This window comes from Sorex araneus, chromosome 5 (assembly GCF_027595985.1).
Source record: "Sorex araneus isolate mSorAra2 chromosome 5, mSorAra2.pri, whole genome shotgun sequence".
NCBI classification, from domain to species: Eukaryota; Metazoa; Chordata; class Mammalia; order Eulipotyphla; family Soricidae; genus Sorex; species Sorex araneus.
Window position 1 is genome coordinate 82,977,850 of NC_073306.1, and position 20,613 is coordinate 82,998,462.

At 42.3% G+C, this 20,613-nt stretch overlaps 1 protein-coding gene across 1 annotated transcript; it reads right to left on the reverse strand.

Annotated features, from left to right (window-relative positions):
* Nucleotides 1-354: 354 nt before the first annotated feature.
* Nucleotides 355-9,414, reverse strand: CD1D (CD1d molecule). Its single transcript, XM_055139907.1, has 7 exons — nt 9,354-9,414; nt 8,747-9,013; nt 8,126-8,404; nt 7,325-7,603; nt 6,480-6,573; nt 2,269-2,439; nt 355-544 (listed from the first exon to the last, which is right to left on the reverse strand). Exons 1-7 carry the CDS (start codon nt 9,412-9,414, stop codon nt 355-357), a joined length of 1,341 nt encoding a protein of 446 aa, XP_054995882.1.
* Between the last annotated feature and the right edge of the window lie 11,199 nt (nt 9,415-20,613).

The window sequence follows — 20,613 nt, forward strand, 5'->3', positions numbered from 1 at the left end:
TCTAAGCTCTTAGAGATAAAGCTATATCTAGTGGATCAACTTGATGCTATAAACTTACAAGCAAGATTCAAATATCTATTAAATTCAAGTGATTGCTTTGGAAAAGTTGTTAATTCCTGTACCTAGTGAAAAGTAGGTGCAAGTGAATGCAATAAGAAAATAGACACCACACAGTGAGGTAAACAGAGAAAGTTTAATAGAATCATTATAGTAAAAAACTATATGATACAAAAAAAAAAAAACCTCACATGAATTCTAAGCTAAAGGAGACTAAGGAAGAATAAATTAGGCAAGTCACTTCTCCCCAAGGTCTGAGTGATGACTTTGTCAGAGATTTTCTTTACTCCCTTGGGCTTAGAGAAATGTGTTGATTTCAAAAGGCCACAGAACTGGCTCTGCAGTCACCAGACTAACTAGAAACCACCTGCCACTGGTTTCTGAATCTCCAGGATTTACAGAGACTTCAGATGCCTTCAGGTTGTGTGAGATTCTGTAGAGGAGATGGCTCACTGGGAAGGTCAGGAAGTCTTCTGGGTCTGGGTGCCTGTTTCCATAGCAAGAGGGTCAAGGGAAGGTTGTTACCAGATTGAGGTTACTGTGTCCCTTAAATGTCTCTGAGCTGTGTGCTGTGGGGCAGAATGAATGTGTTCATTCCAGTTTTGCTATCCCACCACATAATAGAAACTCTGAGAGCTTCTTCCTCCTGCAGGGTCTATCCAGGATCCTCAAGTGAGAAAAACTTAGCATTGTTATCACTGTAAATTTACTATAAGGGAGAAAGGGGGGATTCTTGGGGGCACAGAGGCAATGGTGAAGAGAAGTGTAACTCCACAGGGTAAAGCCCAGGGCCTCTCCTCAGCCCCACAAACAAACTCAACATATTCAAAGACACAAACGAAGGTGATGGAAATGAAATACCAAGTTTTTTCTCACAAAATGTGGAGTGGTGCTTCCAGCAGATTCAGGCCCCCTTGCCACACCTCTCCCCTTAAAGCACTGGGCTAATCTGATTGGAACCCCACTTTCATTTAGTCCTGCTTGTGAGGAAAAACAGAAATTTCATCCCCAGTGCCATTGGTTTGTTTACTAACCAAAGGTCTGTGGTGTAGGTGCCTCTGGGTCTGGGTAGAAGCTTTATTTGTGAGGGTGGCAAGTGTTTAATTTGTGAGGGTGAGTAGAAGGGCCTAGAAGCCTAACACTTGTGCCTTTGGGTCAGGTTGTTTTGTTTGTGAGGCTCTAATGGAACCAACTAGAAGGAACTGTGAGGAGGCCTACCAACCCCTTCCTCTCTCTCCCTGTTTGTGAGGGAAAAAAACAAGAATTTCATACCTCGTCCTATAGCTTGTGCCTCTATTTTGGGATGTTTTGTGCAGGGCTCATAAGGAAGTGCTGGACAGGACCCCAAGATCTCGCAAACTGCTTACAGGGCATTTCTTCCACATGTTGGTGAGGAAAAACCATGAATTCCATGCTCAGCCCTGTGGCCTGTGTCTCTGGGTTGGCCTGTTTAGTTGCAGGGCTGGGGAGGCACCTCACAGCCATGGCCTGTAGCTCTGCTTTGTGGACCAGGCAAGGGAGGATGCTTTTAGATTTATATTGGCATCTTAATTCTGTGTCTTTACATGGTGTAAGTGGTATAATGACTCTTCTAAAGGCACTAATTCTAGTCAAGTCACTTCATCCCTCATGTCCTATTCAACTTGCAAACACCTCAACTCCTTGTACCATCACCATAACCTTTAGTATAAAAATTTAAAAATACTGGGGCTGGAGCAATAGTACAGTGGTTAAGATGCTTGCCTTGCATGTAGCTGACGTGGATTGAATGCTATCATGGATTGAATGCCCCATTTGGTCCTCTGAGCCCAACAGGTGTGAACCTTTAGTGCAGAGCCAGGATAAGCCCTGAGCACTGAATGTGGCCCAAAAACACACAAAAATATTTTTTTAATTTTAAAAACATAAATTTGGGGACACTAGAGATATAGTACAGGGATTAAGGGGCCTGTCTTGCAATTTAGCTGACCCTGGCCTAAACTGAGGCATCCCATATGATCCTCCAAGCAACTTTAGAAGTGATCCCTGAGCACAGAGCCAGGATTAAGCCCTAAGCACCTCAGAGTATGGCTTAAAAGCAACCAAAAAAGAAAGTTGGAGGACACTGACTTTTATATAGTTAGAACATAGTCCAGATGGAGATTCTTTGCACCAGAGGAGAGTGAGAACATGACATGCCCATCTTGATATCGGGTACACTTGCTGGCTCACCTTGCTGCCTTTCTGATTGTTATTTCAAATTCCCTTCTCTCCAGGAAGTTTTCTCTGAGTAACCCAAGGTCAATCTTGGGCTCCATACCCAAGATTTCCTCATTGACTGTTGGTCTGAGGTGAGGCCCAAAGCTATTTGCAACTTCCAAGATGAGGTTCCCGGCCAGAAGACTGTGGATTAGGAACCATTGATTCAGAATCTAGCAGGTCCTTCACCCAAATCCTAGGCTCAGGATTGGAAGTCCACCAGAGATGATGCCAGATCATATTCTCAAACAAAGACTCTAACAGAGCTAAGGTTCTGGCTCAGTTTCAAAAGAACTGCCTTCCAAGAATGAGTCGAGATCCCCAGTATCACCAATAGGGGCCAAGTGTAGTCCCATCAACTCTGTTCTTTGGGACCATCAGCATCACAAGAAACTGTGAGAGATTTGGAGCACTGTGGCCAGATGTGTGCGAGGACTGCAACCCCAGAGTATGTGTGCAAGGTTAGCATACTACTCACTGTACTATTGTTGAGACCCAGAAAATTATTTTTGAAGATTGCTATTAGTTCAGTCTCTTTTTGTATATTCAAGGGCCCAGAGTGTGGAGAGATTACTTCTCTGTTCTTACTTCCTCACAGTGGGGAGGCCTGCTGTTGCTCTAAGTCTCTGTTCTCTTAGCTAAGAGCAGAACACCTGCTGAGCCGGCATCACCCCAGCTCATGTCTGCATAAGTGGGTGTGGTCATTTTCATATACTATCTTCTTTAGTGATTGTCTTTTTTTAAATTTTTACTTTATTTTTGTAAAGTTGTTCACGATAATTGATTACATTTAATATTTGAACACCAATCCCAACACCATTGCACCTTCCCACCACCATATTTCAAGTGTTTCCATCCCAAACCCCAAACCCTGTCTCCAAAGCAGAATGAAAGTAATTTATTTTGTATTGCTTGTTATGAATAATCGGCTAAAAATTATCCAAAAATGTTTTCTTTGAGGAAAGTGTGTAAGATTGTGTAAGATTGTTGTATTTCACCCAAGAGCCATTTTAATAGTTACTGTTGGAATATAGTTATGAACATTCTAGGTTCAATATTGGTATGTTCATTCTCCTCTGCCACAAAGAGTTTTGGTTTATCTGGTAATACCCATCACAGTGCTCATGAAGGACCTCCATTCCTCTGTGTTTATTGGAATGTAGCTCTAAACATTTTAAGTCAATGTTGGTATGTCCTGTTCCACTTGCCACAGGAAGCTTAGGTTTATCACAGTGCTCCTGAGGCACTTCCATTCCACTGCATTTATCTGTAAACGTCTCTCTATGCTCTCTTCCCTAACCAGTCTATCACCTTTTCCCCCTAATTAGACTCTGTTAACTTGTAAGGTTAGATTCCAAAAAGGAAAAAAAAAAATCCTCAGAAACCTATGATTTTATATGTATGAGTGAAATATTGCCTTTCTCCTCTACTTATGTCTTTTGAATAGTTTACTTTAAAGCAATGTCCTTTTCGTATAGACACAAGAAGACAATAAATATTATGCTTTATAACTTGGGATTTGTCTCTTGCCTGCATGCCTGGCTGTCTTCCCTGGGGCCCCTCGGAGGGGATGGGCTCCAGCTTCCCTCCCCACCCCAAGCAGAGCTCCCGGCAGCCAAAGACCACCGGAACCTAGCTACAGCCATGCTCAAGGCCCCTCTCCACACGTTCGGACAGGCCTCATGCATGAAGGTACCGGCAGAGGAACCCAGGTGTGTGTAATCCCATCATTGGCCAACATCCAGAGAGAGAGACTTAAAAGCAAGCTCACAGAAGATATCTTGTAGCCTACCCTCTGGGAGAAACTGGCAAGCTTCTGAGAGTTTCCTGCCCACATGGGACAGCCTTGCAAGCTTCCCATGGTGTATTCATATGCTAAATCCAGTAACAAGCTGGATCTCATTCCCCTGACCCTGAAAGAGCCCCCAGTGCGACATCGTTGGGAGGGCTGAGTCGAGATAGACTTCTAAGATCTCAGGGAAAGGACGAAATGAGAGGTTACTGAGCCCGCCCAAGAAATCGGTGATTAACGGGATTTCATGATTTGTGATTCATGAACTTGGGATTTAATTGGCTTTGAATATTATTCACTCCTGGGCATCTGCTTTCTCGACTTAAGCCTCAGTTCCCTTTAGTTCCTCGCGCCCCAAAATCAGAGTCCTGACGAGGGACTGAAAGGACCCAGGGGAAGCTGGGAGCTACCCTGGCATCAATATGGGCCAGGCTAAAGCTCCACGATTCTTAACTATAAGTTAAGAGCTTAGTCATGGACAAATGCTGTCATGATCCAAAGGTAATGACGAGACTAGGACCCTTCTAAGGATAGGAAAGACTAATCTGGCCTGAGCACTGTAGTCTGATTGAGATGACCCCAGGAGAGCAATTCTATAAATTTAATGTATCTCTCACTGTGTCCATACAACTGTCACTGTCACTGTCATTCTGTTTTTCATCGATTTGCTCAAGTGGGCACCAGTAATGTCTTCATTGTGAGACTTGTTACTGTTTTTGGCTTATACGGGTAGCTTGCCAGGCCCTGCCGTGCGGGTAAGATACTCTCAGTAGCTTGCTAGGCTCTCTGAGAGGGGCAGAGGAATCGAACCCGAGTCAACTGCATGCAAGGCGAATGCCCTACCCACTGTGCTATCACTCCAGCCCATACAAAATGACTAATATTATGAATAAATGCTTGTTGAGCTAAGGAGAGGAGAAACACATTCATATTTGACTTTAGGCCAGTCATCTTACTGGATAAGAATCTGGAATCTGTCCTGCAAGTAGCTTTCCCTGAGAGAAAGACCTTATATTTGCTGATTGTATGATGATACCTATGTGTAAGCCCCAACTCCTCGGGCCGGGGGATTTATCTAGACCGTAAGAAGGGGCTAGAGTAGAGAAGCAGAGGGAGGAGGACAGGAGTGGATGGAGATGAGATTGGAATAAACGACAACTGAGACCAACTATCCTGGCCCTCGTTTCTTTCTTCACCTGCCCATTGCCATCTACCTCCCCAGGGTGGGGGAAACGGCATGAGATGACTGAATGCGGGCAGGGGAGAGAGAGAACGCTGCTGCCCCTTTTTGTGTTTACACAGTTATTGTATTTTAGAAGAAGGAGAACCTGTTTGGACAGTGTTGAGTGTAACTTTATGGCTATTTTTATTCTTTGTGTTGTTGCATTTCAGAGGCCATGTTTTGTTTTGTTTTGTTTTGTTTTCGCATTTCAGAGGTCAGTGTCTGGGTGTGGGAGGCAGGTCAGGATTGAACTCAAAACTGTGCACCTGCAAAGCAGATCAGACACTATCAGTAAGCTCCCGATTGTCGTTTATGATTGGCCATTTGAAATGAGAGAAATATTCTTATCTAGAGTAGCCTTCCAATCATATGCACATTAAAATGAGACTTTCCCTCTTAACATAACTTCAAGTTAAAGATTGAAACACCTTTGTGCCCTACAACTTAACTTCCTTTGAAACAAAAAAATGTACTTTTTTATAAATTGAAATTCACAACAGGAACAATTTCCTCTAACTGCCAAGCTGTCATTCTGGACAAACTTTTTATAAATGAGATTTGGGGTGTTTTCCCAAAATGTTTATAAAAATTGGAGTCAACATCTTACTACCAGTTATATTCATATGAAAATCCAAATTCCACTTTACTTAGAAAATGCAGATTAAAGCCATGCAGGGTCATACTTTATAAGTAAACATTAACATCTGGATCTGCTTCCTTCAGCAGGACAAATACTTTGTAGATCACCGCAGACTCCACCGAACAGCAACCACATGCCTTTACATGTGCTGGCTCTTAGCTGTTTGTCCCTGAGAGGTAGCTGAGTTTGTACTTCCCTCTTTGCAGAGCCAATGGATTTATAAACTTATTTAAAGAAAGAGAACTCAACTCTTCGTGGATCAAACACTAAAAGAGTGTGGGAACAGTTGCCTTGATCTGCTTCTTAGAGGTACCTCTTATTTCACCTTCATTCCTGAGCACTGAAGTTTGGAACTTGACATTTTGTGTTCTGGAAAGACAGGCTTGACAAGGAAAGTCAAGGAATATCTTGATAGGAACTGTAAGAGAATAGAAAGAGAGAGACCACTAAGACAAGGAGGACAGAGGCTCAAAGGGAAAGGAAATAGGGAGGGGGCTTGAGTGTAGGAGCAATGGAAAAGGGAGACTTACCGGGTCTTCTTAAACCTGATGGCTAAGCCGCCACCAATCAGGAGCAGCAACAGTATTACCAGCAGGATCAAACCCACAGAGACATGCTTCACCTCTGTTTTGAGGAACAAAGGGTATTTCTCAGCAAAGGATCATTCCTGAGTCCACATCCCCTAGACCTTCATAGAAGGTCCCAGGTACTTATTCTCCTTTCCATTTAAAGTGACACTTCTTGAAAGCTTGTAACTATCTCACGGTGATTCAATAAAATTTAAAAAAATAAAAATAAATAAAGTGACACTTCTATTCCTCTGAAGTGGATGAGCCCCATCCCATTCTTTCCCAGGGCCCTGGCACCTATAATTCAGTACATAGACAAAGGGCAGTCATTTTGTCTGGAGCAGACCTGAATCTAACTCTAGTTCTTCCACTTCCTGATGCTCAGACTCAAAGTAGTTAATTGGACTTGCATTGGGCTCACTTTTCTTCTCTATAAAGTGAGAATAATAGTACCTGGTCCAAAAGAAAGTGTGGTGATTGGATGGCCAGTTGTAATCAATGTGTGTTTACCCCACTTTGGATACTTATAATAAAACAGAGCTACTTTCTGAAAGTCCCCATTGCTCTCTCCTGTGGCACACGTTCTCCTGGGATTCTTAATCTGCCAGGAACTGTACATTTTTTAGTATTATCTTTCTCGTTGGACTTTCACCTTTCCTGTCCTAGAATCCCCTGCTCCAAGCCCTTCTGACTAGGACCTCATCCCTGACCTGGTTGGGGGTGCCAACTCCCAGTCTTCCTCCCAGTTTTTCTCTCTAAGCTAAGGATTCTCCTTCCATGGCCAATCCTGGACCCAGTTCTCTCACCCCAGTAGAGAATGATGTCTTGGTCTCCAAGACTGCTGTGTTTAACTTGGCATGCCAGGCCTGCTGCTTCCCCAGACACGACATCCAGGGATACTCGGACAGACCATGTCCCATCTGCATTGGGCAGGATATCCCCTTGTTGAGTGCCGGGCTGCTTCTGCTCACCACGCATCCACATCACCTGCACAGGCTTAGGATAGAATCCTGAGACATGGCACACCAGCAGCAATCGACCAGGACCAGGGGTGGGGCCACAAGATAGCCAAGCCACAGGTTTCACTGTCCAACAGGGCAATGGGAGTAATGTTAGTTTAAGGAGCCTACATTCCAGGCTCCCGACCTTATAGTAGGCTCCTGTACCTCACCTTTGAGCCTCTCATATGCTCCATTTATTTGTGTAAGCCTCATTAAAATGCTTTCCCCAAAACCCATTCCCTATACTGATCCAGACTCCTCCACCCACTCTGTCCTCCAGGCCTCCTGTTTCAGATGCACAACACCAAGCATACATCAGCTCTTATCTGCCTTCCCATCTTTCCACTCAAACAGGAATCTAATCAGACAACCAGTGTTTGTTGAATTTGATTCCTGAAACCCAGAGGGGCCTCAGTATGTGAGTCAGCACCTCTGCAGTGTTGGTGAATGATACTGAGACCAAGGCTTCAGGAAGTGGGAGGTGTCAGTCATTCCTTCATGTGTGGGTCTGCACCCTGCTTCCTACTGAGCTTCCCTACCCCCACACACACTTCCTCTGCTGTGCCATGGAGTGCAAACCCTGGCAGAAGCCAGATGCACACTGACCTTGCTTCTCCAGCTCTGATTTTCCCATCTCCACCATGCTTCTGGTAAGCTCTGGACAGATGTCATTGAGGAGCCACTGCACTGTCTCACTGGTCCCCCGGTCTTGGTTGATCACTTCACAGACCTTGTCCACCCATTGTGGGGCATCTGGGGTTGGCACCCAACGGGTCCCTTGGAAATTCACGACATCTCTTCCTTGAAGTGCTACATGGAAGAAGCTTTCTGGAGGACTGTTGGGCTTCACATTACATCCAGCATACATCTGTATATCAAAGGGATCTGAGGAGAGGAATGAATAGTGACTTAGACATGTTTAAAGGATTGAAAGAAATTAAAGAGAAATTGGTGTGAGTGTTCTGTCTGGGGACTCAAAGCAAGGCGAGACGGTGAACTGGAGAATGAGGAATCAGAGGCTAGAAACTCTGAGATGGAAGTGGGATTAGACGAGGGTAGAGGAAAGAGTATCTCGCAGCTAGGGCCAATCTCCAGGTATAGCTTCTGCTCCACTCCCTCCTGGAACAAGTTACCTACACTAGGTTGGGGACTGGGGAGGTCTCAGGGGAGGATTTGAGGGGTTGGGGGGACAGGACAGAGCAAGCAGTAACCCATCCCTCAGCTCACAGTCTATTTGCAGCATTTTGACGAATTCCTGGATGTCCCTGGTGAAGCTGCTCCGATAAACTAGAAATAGATGTTGGTTCTTCTGCCACTGCTCCTGTGTGAATGTGCCCTGGGACCAAGGCTTCAGGAAGCGGATAGAGTCCGAGTCATTCCTCCAAGTGTGGGTCAGCAGTTCTCCCAGCCACATGGATGCATCTGTGCAGGTCCCACTGCTGTTGGCGAAGGACGATATCTGGAGATAGCGTAAGGGCACAGTCCCTTGAGAGGCTGGGAGACAGTGAAGATCTGCAGAGCGGGTCGGGGGGGGGGGGGGAACGGCGGGAAGGGGTTGGGGAAAGAGGGATAAAATGTAAAGAGAAGCAAGAGAAGGAAGGGGAGAGGAAAAGAGAAAACAAACAAACAAAAAACAGATTGGGCAAAGGCAAGGGGAGTGTGTCCACTAGCTAACAGCAGCTCTCCCCATCCCTGCACCTGGAGCCCAAACCTAAGCTGGAGTCAGAGGCAGGAAGAGTTCCGGCAGGATCCTGCAGGTGGGTCCATGGCTTCCGAGAGAATCTCTCTCCATCAGGATTCTCTCCTTGCTCCCCAGTGGGATGAGGAAGCTCACCTTCGGAATTCCCCCAGATCTGGTGAAGCTCACAGAGCAGGAGGAAGAGCAGCCACCTCATGTTTCTGAGCGCGGGCTTCTGCACGGGCCTCCCTTGGTTCAGCCAGGTGCTAAAGCCTGAAGTCCCTCCGGGCTTAACCCCGCCCCAAGACCCTGCCCTGAGGCCCCGCCCCCAGTCCCCAGACCAGTGCAGGAAGGAGCTTTTGATCCTTGGCTGGCCGGTTTCCCAGCCCTGATAAGCTTAGGCAAGTCTAGCAGTCTTGTCTCCTGCTCCCTTTATCAGAAAATGGAAGATCACCCGGGCAGTTAGCTCTTTTGAGAAGCCAAGAACCCTAGTTGGGTCCTTGAAGTTCATATATGAACAAGCCAGTGTTTGCCACAACTGACATGAAAACTTCCTGTTTCGTTGCGGAATTGAAACAGTATGTGGGAACCCTATAGCTGTAATTTAATTAATTGTTTAACTTAAAAAATATCTAGGCACCACGATTTACAATTGTATCCATGTTAGATTTTCAAGCAATGTGCAACATCTATGTCATTGGTATCAACTAATATCCCCAGGTGCCCTTCCCCCACCCAGCCTGCCTCCTTAACAGGCTTTTTTTTTTTAAGTTATTTTATTTTATCTTTTAAGATTTTATTGAATCACCGTGAGATAGTTACAAGCTTTCATGTTTGGGTTACAATCGCAAATGATCAAACACCCTCCCTCCACCAGTGCACAATCCCCACTACCAATATCCCCCGTGTACACCCCCTTTTCCACCCTCCCCCTGCCTCCATGGCAGACTATAATTCCCATACTCTCTCTCTACTTTGGGACATTATGATTTGCAATACAGATAATGAGAAGTCATCATGTTTGGTCCATTATCTACTTTCGGCACATATCTCCCATCCCATTTTCTTAGTGATCCCTTCTCTCTTTTTTTTTTTTTTAATTAGTGAGTCACAGTGAGGGTACAGTTACAGATTCACACATTTTGTGCTTGTTTTTCCCTCATGCAGTGTTCGGGAGCCCATCCCTCCACCAGTGTCCATTCTCCACCACCAATGTACCCAGTATCCCTCACACCCCCCAATCCCATCCCTCCCACCTCACCCTGCCTCTGTGGCAGGGCATTCCAATTTGTTCTCTTTCTTTCCTTTTGGGTGTTGTGGTCTGCGATGGGGGTATTGAGTGGCCTCATGTTAGGTCACTAGTCCACTTTCAGCACGCGTTTCCCTTTCCACGTGGGATTTCCAATCACATTTTACTTGGTGTTCCCTTCTTCATTTGGTATGACTTTCCCCCAGCGTGTGAGGCCAGCTTCCAAGCTATGGAGTCAACCTCCTGGTATTATATACTACTATTCCTGGGTATTAGTCTTCTACTCTGTTATCTTATATTCCACAGATGAGTGCAATCTTTCTATGTCTGTCCTTCTCTTTCTGGCTCATTTCACTTAGCATGATACTTTCCATATCTATCCATTTATAAGCAAAGTTCATGACTTCATCTTTTCTAACAGCTGCATAGTATTCCATTGTGTAGATGTATCAGAGTTTCTTTAACCAGTCATCTGTTCTTGGGCACTTTGGTTGTTTCCATATTTTGGCTATTGTGAACAGTGCTGCAATGAACATATAGGTACAGATGTCATTTCTACTGTACTTGTTTTGCATCCATGGGATATATTCCCAGAAGTGGTGTTGCGGGGTCATATGGAAGCTCAATTTCTAGTTTTTGAAGGACTGTCTTATTGTTTTCCAGAAAGGCTGGACCAGTCGACATTCCCACCAACAGTGAAACAGTGAAAGAGCATCCCTTTTCCCCCACATCTACGCCAACACTGTTGTTTTTGTTCTTTTGAATGTGTGCCTGTCTCTGTGGTGTGAGATATCTCCTTGCTGTTTTTTTTTTTTTTGGTTTTTTTTTTTTTTTGCTTTTTGGGTCACACCTGGCGATACACAGGGGTCACTCCTGGCTCATGTACTCAGGAATCACCTCTGGCAGTGCTCAGGGGACCATATGGGATGCTGGGATTCGAACCCGGGTCAGCCACATGCAAGGGCAAACGGCTACCCGCTGTGCTATCACTCCAGCCCCTCTCCTTATTGTTTTGATTTGCATCTCCCTGATGATTAGTGATGTGGAGCATTTTTTCATGTGCCTTTTGGCCACTGGTATTTCTTTTTTGAGGAAACTTCTGTTCATTTCTTCTCCCCATTTTTTGATGGGGTTGGAGGTTTTTTTCTTGTACAATTCTACTAGTGTCTTGTATATTCTGGATATTAATCCGTTATCAGATGGGTACTGGGTAAATATTCTTTCCCATTCTGTGGGCTCTTTCTGTATTTTGGTCACTGTTTCTTTTGAGGTGCAGAAGCTTCTTAGTTTGATGTAGTTCCATTTTTTTATGTTTGCTTCCACTCCATGTTTGTTTACTTCCAAGTAAACAGTTATGTTTACTTCCATGGTCAGTGCTGTTTCATCCTTAAAGATGCTTTTGGCTTTGATGTCATGGAGAGTTCTGAACAGGCATATTTTAAAAATGAATCTCTGTAGTTGAGATTTCATGCTTCAGTATTCATGGCTCTGTAGTTTAGACATATACACATATTACAAGCAGGGGAAAATATGTTGCTGCTATAGTATAACTCTGATCATTTAAAAAATGCCAAGTGAGATAGCTCAAATGGTGAGTAGGGCGAAGCCCTGAGTTTGATCCCTGGTACCTCAAACCTCGCACTCCCCATCTTGGTGAGTGTAGGCCCTCTGACCCTCCAACTTCACCACCATCACCAGAGCTCTGCCAGGTGTGATCCTGATACCAGACGCCAAGAGAAAATATTGAAGGTACCTCATCTTCTCCCTCAGTAGCAACTGTCTCTAGGATAAAAGATGATTGGTGATTTCATTTGTTTTTATAAACTTTGGTGCTTTTCAGTATTTCTGCAGGTTCAAGTACTTCACTTACTACATCTACTACATCGCGAAAAATGAAAACTAATGTTCTCAGTTGTGTGTTGACAAGATTGGAGTGATTAGCTAACATTCTTTGTGATTAGCATATCTCAAGATTTTTATGTCAGTGTTCTCAGCTCCTACCATTGTCCTTCTCGCCTCCTCACCTTCCTGACCTTCTTTGAGCTACAGTGGGGTCTGTTTCCACATTCACCCATTCTCATCTGTCGGGATGTTTGTCTCCCCACTTCTCTCATTCTCACACGGAAAAAGCAAGGCAACAGTGATCAGAGCATTAAGCATTGGGGGAGGGGTGGGAAGAATCCTCTGGAAGAGTTGTCCCCTCTTCCACCAGCAATCCAGTATCAGCAGCTCGATTCTTTTTCCTCTTTTGAAATTTCTCTTGAACCCACATTCCTCCTGCACCTTCACCCACAGCCCATCACCATCCTAACTCTTTGCCAGAACTCCTGAAATTGCTTCTTAAAGCAGAGACCACAATCACTGACATGATCTGCAAGACCATGATCTGTAAGGTTCGACCTTGTTCTTACTTTCACATCCTCTTTAACTTAGCTTCATTATCTTGTGTCCTGACCAAGTGGTGTGATTTCTGTTCCTCTACTCTGCATAGCTCTTTCTGGTGTCACTCCTTTTCAGTGCCTTAGTTATTTTCTACTCAGATGTCAGATCATGGTCACTTTCTCAGGGGAATCTTCCTAGGCCCTCAGACTCCAGGTGAACAAAGACAGACCTCCAGAACTCACTCTGTTGCCATCTCCACACAATTTCTAGCTAGTGTTGTAAAACTCTCCGAGTACATATTGAAATGTTTAAGTTTGTCTCTGTCTTCTCAAAATTCACTGGAGAACTGCCTGAATTAGAGCACTCTGTCCCCTTGATCTGGTTCCTCCTATTACACCAATATTCATTTTCCCATCTTCTTTGGTTGTAGTCAAAGCACAAGAGCAAAAATGTTTCTTACCCTCACACTAGGATGGAACCTTGAGCATAGTCCTAGGCTAGACTATGTTATGGCCTCGTTTAATTACCTTAATATTGCCCCCAGACAGTATGAGATAATGTAGAAACATATATTCCCCTCCCCCACCCTCTCAACCCCTCACAGAGGCTGGAGGTGTGATCCAAGTAGTAGAGCACATGCAAAGCATGGGTGAGACCATGAGTTAAATTCTACCTCCACTCCCAGGAACATCAGGTGTGGTTCTGGAAGTTCATGAGCACCTGTCAAGTCCCCCTCCCACCTTCCCCACCCCCACAATCAAGTATCTCTGGTGGTAGATCCAGGGCCTTCCTGCATTCCCCATACTATGCAATGTCAAGGATCAAATGTAGGGCCTCAAATGTAGGGTCTTTTTGTTTTGACTTATTATCGATAACAGGTTTATTTTTATTCTTATTTTCTTTCAGTATATTTAATATATCTTTTTCCTCTAGTTGCTTAAAAGATTTTTTACCACTCTAGGCATATGCTCTATCACCTGAGCTCTCTTCCTGACCATGCAATACATTTTTAATATATCACATGCTACCTTTATTTTTTAAAATTTTTTTTATTAAATCACCATGTGAAAAGTTACAAAGATTTCAGGCTTAAATCTCAGACATACAATGCTCAAACACCCATCCCTTCACCAGTGTCTGTGTTCCACCACCAAGAACCCCAGTATACCTCCCATCGCCCCCCGCCTATGTAGCTGATAATTTTCACTTTACTTTCTCTTTACTTTGATTACATTCAATATTTCAACATAAAACTCACTATTATTATTTGGAATTTTCCCCCAAAATTGAACCTGCTGAAAAGACAGCATTTGATAATTTGTTTTCCCTTGCTGAGAATGAAGAGATGTGATTTTTGGATTTCTGTATTTTAGTAGCAAAGTCCAGGGAAATTTCTGCCAAACATTGCATCATTGCAAGCTCATACCTCTGTTTACTGGGCCTTATAAGATGGCGGTCGCCATGCTGCCATGCCGGAAAGGAAAAGCCGAGAGAGAAAAACCTTTCCCCTCCTGGGGCGGCATGGGGCCATGGCTTAGTTCACAGTCTGGAGGCATTTCTGCAAAAAGGTGCTGGTGCTGAGAGTAGCTAGATGGCCCCTGGGATCATGGGCATTCAGCAATGAAGGGGCCACACATGTGCGGCCGCCTAGATCACATCTGGGCATTGAGCGGCCTCACATGCTACCTTTAAATAACATCACATTATTTCACATATGTGAGAATCAAGTACAATTTTTTTCCATTTGCTCTTCCTACTCTTTATGTCTTATTATCATACATTTTTCCTTTATGTATAAATGCAAATATATGAAACATGATAAATGTTTTGTTTAAATAATGCAACTGAAAAATAAGAAATGCTCTTGAACATTTACTGTTAATTTCTTTCTGTAGAGCCAAAGTTTTATTTAGTATCTTTTTTCTTCAACCCGAAAAGATTCTTGTTATATTTCTTATAGTGCATATCTGTTACAACAAATCATTAAATCTTTAATTTTGGAATAGTTGATATTTGTCTTTATTTTGAGAGATTTTTCTGGATACAGAATTCTTGGTTATTCCATTGCCTTTTGTTTTGCCTCATTATTGATAAGTGGTTTTATTTTTTTTCTTATTTTACTTTACTATATTTAAGGTATCTTCTTCCTCTAACTGCTTAAAAGATGTATTACCACTCTTTAGAATATCCCATTTCCATTCCATTTGAGTATGCGTGTGTGCATGTGTGTGCTCAAATACTTAGGTTTTTAGAGTTTCTTGAAAACCTGACTCCAGCTGAAAGTAGATAAAGGACCAAATGTGATAGCCTCTTAGTATCTGTATTGTAAACCATAATGCCAAAAAGTAGAGAGAGAGTATGGGGAAAATTGTCTGCCATAGAGGCAGGGGGAAGGTTGGAGTTGGGGGGGTGGTACTGAGGACATTGGTGTTGGAAAATGTGCACTGGTTGAGGGATGGGTGTTCGATTCAATCATTGTATGACTGAATATCTCACAGTGATTCAATTAAAAAAATTTTTTTAATCTGACTCCAGGGGTTGGAGCAATAATACAGCCAACAGGGCACTTGCCTGCACTTGCTGAACTGAGTTCAATCCTTGACACCACTTAAGACTTCCTGAGTTCCACCAAGAGTGATCCCTGAGCATAGAGCCAGGAATAAGACCTGAGCACCTCCAGATGTGGCTCTCAAATCAAACCAAAATAAAAGGAAAACGGTAAAAAATAAAAGCTTTCCCTTTGAGGTTATGCACAGACAAGGGTGTCTACTTCTTCCATTATGATTCAGTATAGTACTGGATATCCTAGCTACATCAATCAGGCAAGAATAAAAAGGGATCTAATTTGGAGAGGAAGTCAAACTGTCAGCTTGAAAATGGCATGATAATATATGTAGAGAGGTCCAAGGAGTCTATTAAAAACTTTTTAGGGACAATAAATACAGAAAAGTAGCATGCTACAAAATCAATATATAATAATTTGTTACAATTCTATACAGAAATAGTGAGCTAGATGGGGCTGGAGTGATAGCACAGTGGGTAGGGCATTTGCTTTGCATGCGCCCGACCAGAGTTCGATTCTCAGCATCCCATACGGTCCCCCAGCACTGTCAGGAGTAATTCCTGAGCTCAGAGCCAAGAGTAAGAGTAACCCCTGTGCACTGCTGGGTGTGACCCAAAAAAGGAAAAAAAAAGAAATAGTGAGCTAGAAAAGTATTTTTAGAACTACCCCACTCAAATGTCCCTCTTGGAGAGCCCAGCAAACTATATCCTGACTGCATGGCAGAACCTGGCAAGCTACCCGTAGCATATTCAATATGCCAAAACAGTAACAACAAATCTCACAATGGAAACATTACTGGTGCCCGCTTGAGCAAAATCAATAAACAACAGAACAACAGTGCTAATAGGGCTAACTCAACTCAAAATAGAGACCAAAACAATCAAGTACTTAGGAATCAACATAACAAAAGAGATGAAAGACTCCGAGAGCTATGCCATTTAATAAAAGAAATAGAAGAGGAATGTAGAAAGTGGAAAAATATTCTATGTTCATAGATTAGAAGATTCAATGTCATCAAAATAACCATCTTACCTAAATTGTTATATAGATTTAAAGCAAACACCACCAAAATTCAAATGATATTATTTCTATTGTTTGTTTTGGGGACCACACCTTTTGTGCTCAGGGTTGTTCCTGATTCTGTGCTCAGATATCACTCCTCAGGGGACCATATATGGTGCCAAAGATTGAACCCCAGTCAGCCGCATGCAAGGTAATGCCTTACCTGCTGCACTCTCTCTCCAGCTTTCTGTGACATTCTTCAAGGAGGGATTAGAATATAACTAATAAAATTTGTATTGAATCACCGAGCACTGCGACTAGTCAAAGTCATATTGAGAATTAAAAATTGGGTGATATTGGATTAACTGACTTTCCATAAAGAAAACTTGAAGCTCAGGTAGCCTTATTGCTAATTCTACTAAATATTTTGAAAACAAATGCAAAACTATATAAGCAACTACAAATATTTGTAAAAGACGATATAGTTTGCAAGTTATTTTATGAAGCAAGTGTAACTTTTATGATACGTATTGCCCTTGACTCTAAGAACTTACGTACTTTGGGCTGGAGTGGTAGTACAGCTTGTAGGGTGCTTACATTGCCTTTAGCTTACCCAGGTTCAATCCTTGGCACCGGATATGAGTACAAAAAAATCGTAGGTACTTCTTTGCAGAGTTTTAGTAATTTTGTGCCTTTCGTGTTTGTTTTTCTAAATGTATAAATGAGACTCTCCAGGAAACTGCTTCTCTAGAACCGATTGGTTTTTGTGGGTATACCACTATAGGTGGGTGTTTGCGGTATAACATTAGTGGGTAGTTGTTTACAATTTTTTTCAGAAGATTAAGAAAAACAACAACCTATTATTATTTAAATCTTTTGAATTTGATGTAGTCCCATTGTTTTATTTTCATTTCTGTTACCTTGCCAATGTAATCATATCATTGAAAATACCTTTGAGTTTAGAAGTGAGAGAAGTGAGGCATCCTGTATATATCTAATCTACTAGAGTAAACATTCCTTAAGTAAGGGACCCAAACAACAGTAATTAAATTTGAAAAGGTGTTACTCAAAGAGACTAGCTGGGGGTTGGGAGGGAATCTGAAGTTGTTAGTAGAAGGATACAGACAATGAAGATGGGACTGAAGTGGGAACATTGCATGCCTGAGCTCTTTTGTCAAATTCTTTATAAATCACAGCGTCTAAATTTTTTTTAAAAAGTAAACTAAATAATATCAATGGCATAAGACATCTTACATTGAAATTTGCTTGTGATCATGTTTTTCATATCAATTTAGAATCAATGAGTTACTCAATATTCTTAAATAAAATAAAATAATTGCACAAGATCCTCTAACAAAATTGCAACATTGAAATAGCATAAATTTATGGCATTTACTATGGTATCCATAGGAAGAAAGTTGAAGTTCAAAGATTAAGTCCCAGGAAAAAAGAATCAGACTCTTGAGAATATATAAAAATAAAGTTTTCAACCAAACTACTTTTGACATTAAGGTCCTGGAATGCTTCACACACACCTTTTATATATCTCACATTTGTGTGTGTTTGTTTTGGGGCCACTCACAGAGCTTCACAGGGTTTACTTTTGAGAGATCACTTTCCATCAGTGCTTAGGGACTCAATTATATGCAGTGGCAGGGATCAAACTGGGGTTGGCTACATGCAAGGCAAGTGCCTTAACTCCTGTACTTTCTTCCCAAGGCTTATAGCTTTTGTCTCATATCAAGGCCTTTAATCAGTTTTTATGTATAGTGTTCAAAGTGATTTTTCTTTTAGTTCTGTTTTTTTCATGTAGCAGTTCAATTTTTCCACCACCATTTGTTGGAAAGGCTTTCTTTTCTCTGTAGTAAAGTTTTGTCTTTATCAAAGACCAGATGTTATTTCATATATCTAAGGATCTATTGTTGAACTCTGTTCCATTTTATTGGTTCCTATTTGGATTTTTGTTCCAAATCACATCATTTTAATTATTACTGCATTGGAATTTATGTTGAAGTAGGAGAGCACAACACTTATAGTTTCTTCATGAAAATTGTCCTTTTTTCCTCCCTCCCTTTCTCCCTCCCTTCTTTTTCTTTCCTTTCCCTTTCTTTCTGTCTTTCTTTCTTTGTTTTTTTTGTTTTTGTTTTTGCTTTTTGGGTCACACCTGGAATTGAACAGGGGTTACTCCTGGCTCATACACTCAGAAATTACTCCTGGCGGTGCTCAGGGGACCATATGGGATGCTGGGAATCAAACCCGGGTTGGCTGTGTGCAAGGCAAATGCCCTACCAGCTGTGCTATTGCTCCAGCCCTTTTCTTTCTTTCTTCCTTTCTTTATTTTCTCTGTCTCTCTCCCAGCAGTTCTCAGAGCTTACTCTTTACTCTGTGCTCATGATTCATTCCAGGAGGTGCTGGAGGATCATATGTGGTACCAGGAAATCAAGCAGCATACAAGGCAAGCATCTACCTGCTGTACTTTCATTCCACCACTGGTGTTTTTGAAAATTCAGATTAGGCTTATTAATTTAACTATTTGATGACAAAGCTGACATGAAGCATAAAGTTATTTTGATCACATCTTTTATTTTCTGTCCAGTTATTACATAATTTATAGTCTAAAAAAACCCCTTATCAGTTTTACAAAAGTTCCTATCCTTTTAGTAAAGCTAAAATTTGCTTTTATTCAAATATACTACCGAAGGAAAGGAAGGAAAGGTGGGGGAGTTTTTTTTTTGTGTGTGTGTGTGTGTGTGTATGTGTGTGTGTGTGTGTCTGTCTTTAAGGTGCCCTTAAAAGGTCACTACTTTCTATCTGACAGATTGCTAAGAGTGGTCTGGTTCAGCTGGAGACATGCCTACAATATGTTGGTTACCAACAAGATAATGCTATCCCCAGTAGGTGAAGAAAATGTAGTCTTATCACATAGAGAATGCATATATGCTGCACATCAACATAAATAGAGTATATGGGTTGGTGGTGATTAGAATTCTTAAAAGACCATTTTGATGACGAATGAAAATATTTGAAAACCTGGATCCAGAGCTTTTCACAATATCTAAGAAAATAAAAGAATTTCATTAGTGTGAGATTAAAATGATTGGATTTCTACTTTCTTCCAAGAAAGAATTATCTTCCAATAAAGATTATTCATAAATGATAGTCAGAGAGAAAACGCAGAAAGGAAGGAAAGAATAGAAGTAATGGTGATTATGAAAAAACACCAGGACAAAAGCACAGAAAGTGAAACAACATGATCACTGGGCCCTCCTTGACTGGAGAGTAGAGAGAGATTGGAGCGGTGGGGGGGGGGGGAGGCAGGAGAGGGAGAGTCAGCTTTGCTTTGGAAGACCTGTGAATTTAACAGTCTGCCTTACTTAAACCTTGGTCAGGATGGCCTGTATTTTAAAGATAGCTTCAGATGAACACCCTCAAGCTAGGCTTCACCATCCTCATCTTTATCACCTGGGATCCTTTGCTTTTGAGATCTTAGTTGACCATTGGGCTTTTCTGCTTCCTCTCTTCTTATGCTTTAAGTTCCATCTCAGATTTGGCTCACACTTAACTGAATAAACTAGACTCCCAGGTCTGCAGCCTTGCTCTGTGTTCAGGTTATTGTATGCTTTCCAGAACTCGTGAGTAATAAAGATTTTCCACCCTCTGAGTCACAAAGTTTCCTCAAGGTTATTTCTGGGGACTTCTTGCAATCATAACAAGAACTACAAGAGCCAGTCAGGCAGTAGCACTAGTAATTTAAAGGCTGTAACCAGCACAGAAGAAGTTCACATCTTACACGTTTATCTTCCGTGCACAGATTTGCTGGGTTTTAGGGTAAACTTCTCTTGTGAAACAGCAAAATTCTATTTTTCCTCTTTAGCAGCTTCATGACAATTTATGTAAAGATATGTATGGATTTTGCATCTGTTCTGATGCTTGGATCTGGTATGACTCCTTCCCAAAACACCACACTCCCTGAGGTAAATCTATCTTAGCAGACTCATGTGGAATCAGAGAATATGTCAATTCAAGATGATGACGGTGTTTTCCCTTTGAAGAATGGAGTGAAAGCAATTTGAATGCCTGCAGACCCACAGCCAGGAAGTTTCAGGAAATTCAAGAACAGCTCTGAGTCATTTGTCCTGAGAGATCAGAGCTATTGGAATATGCTCACCAACATCTGAAAACACATCCTGGCTGGGATCAGAACACCAACACCACTGAGA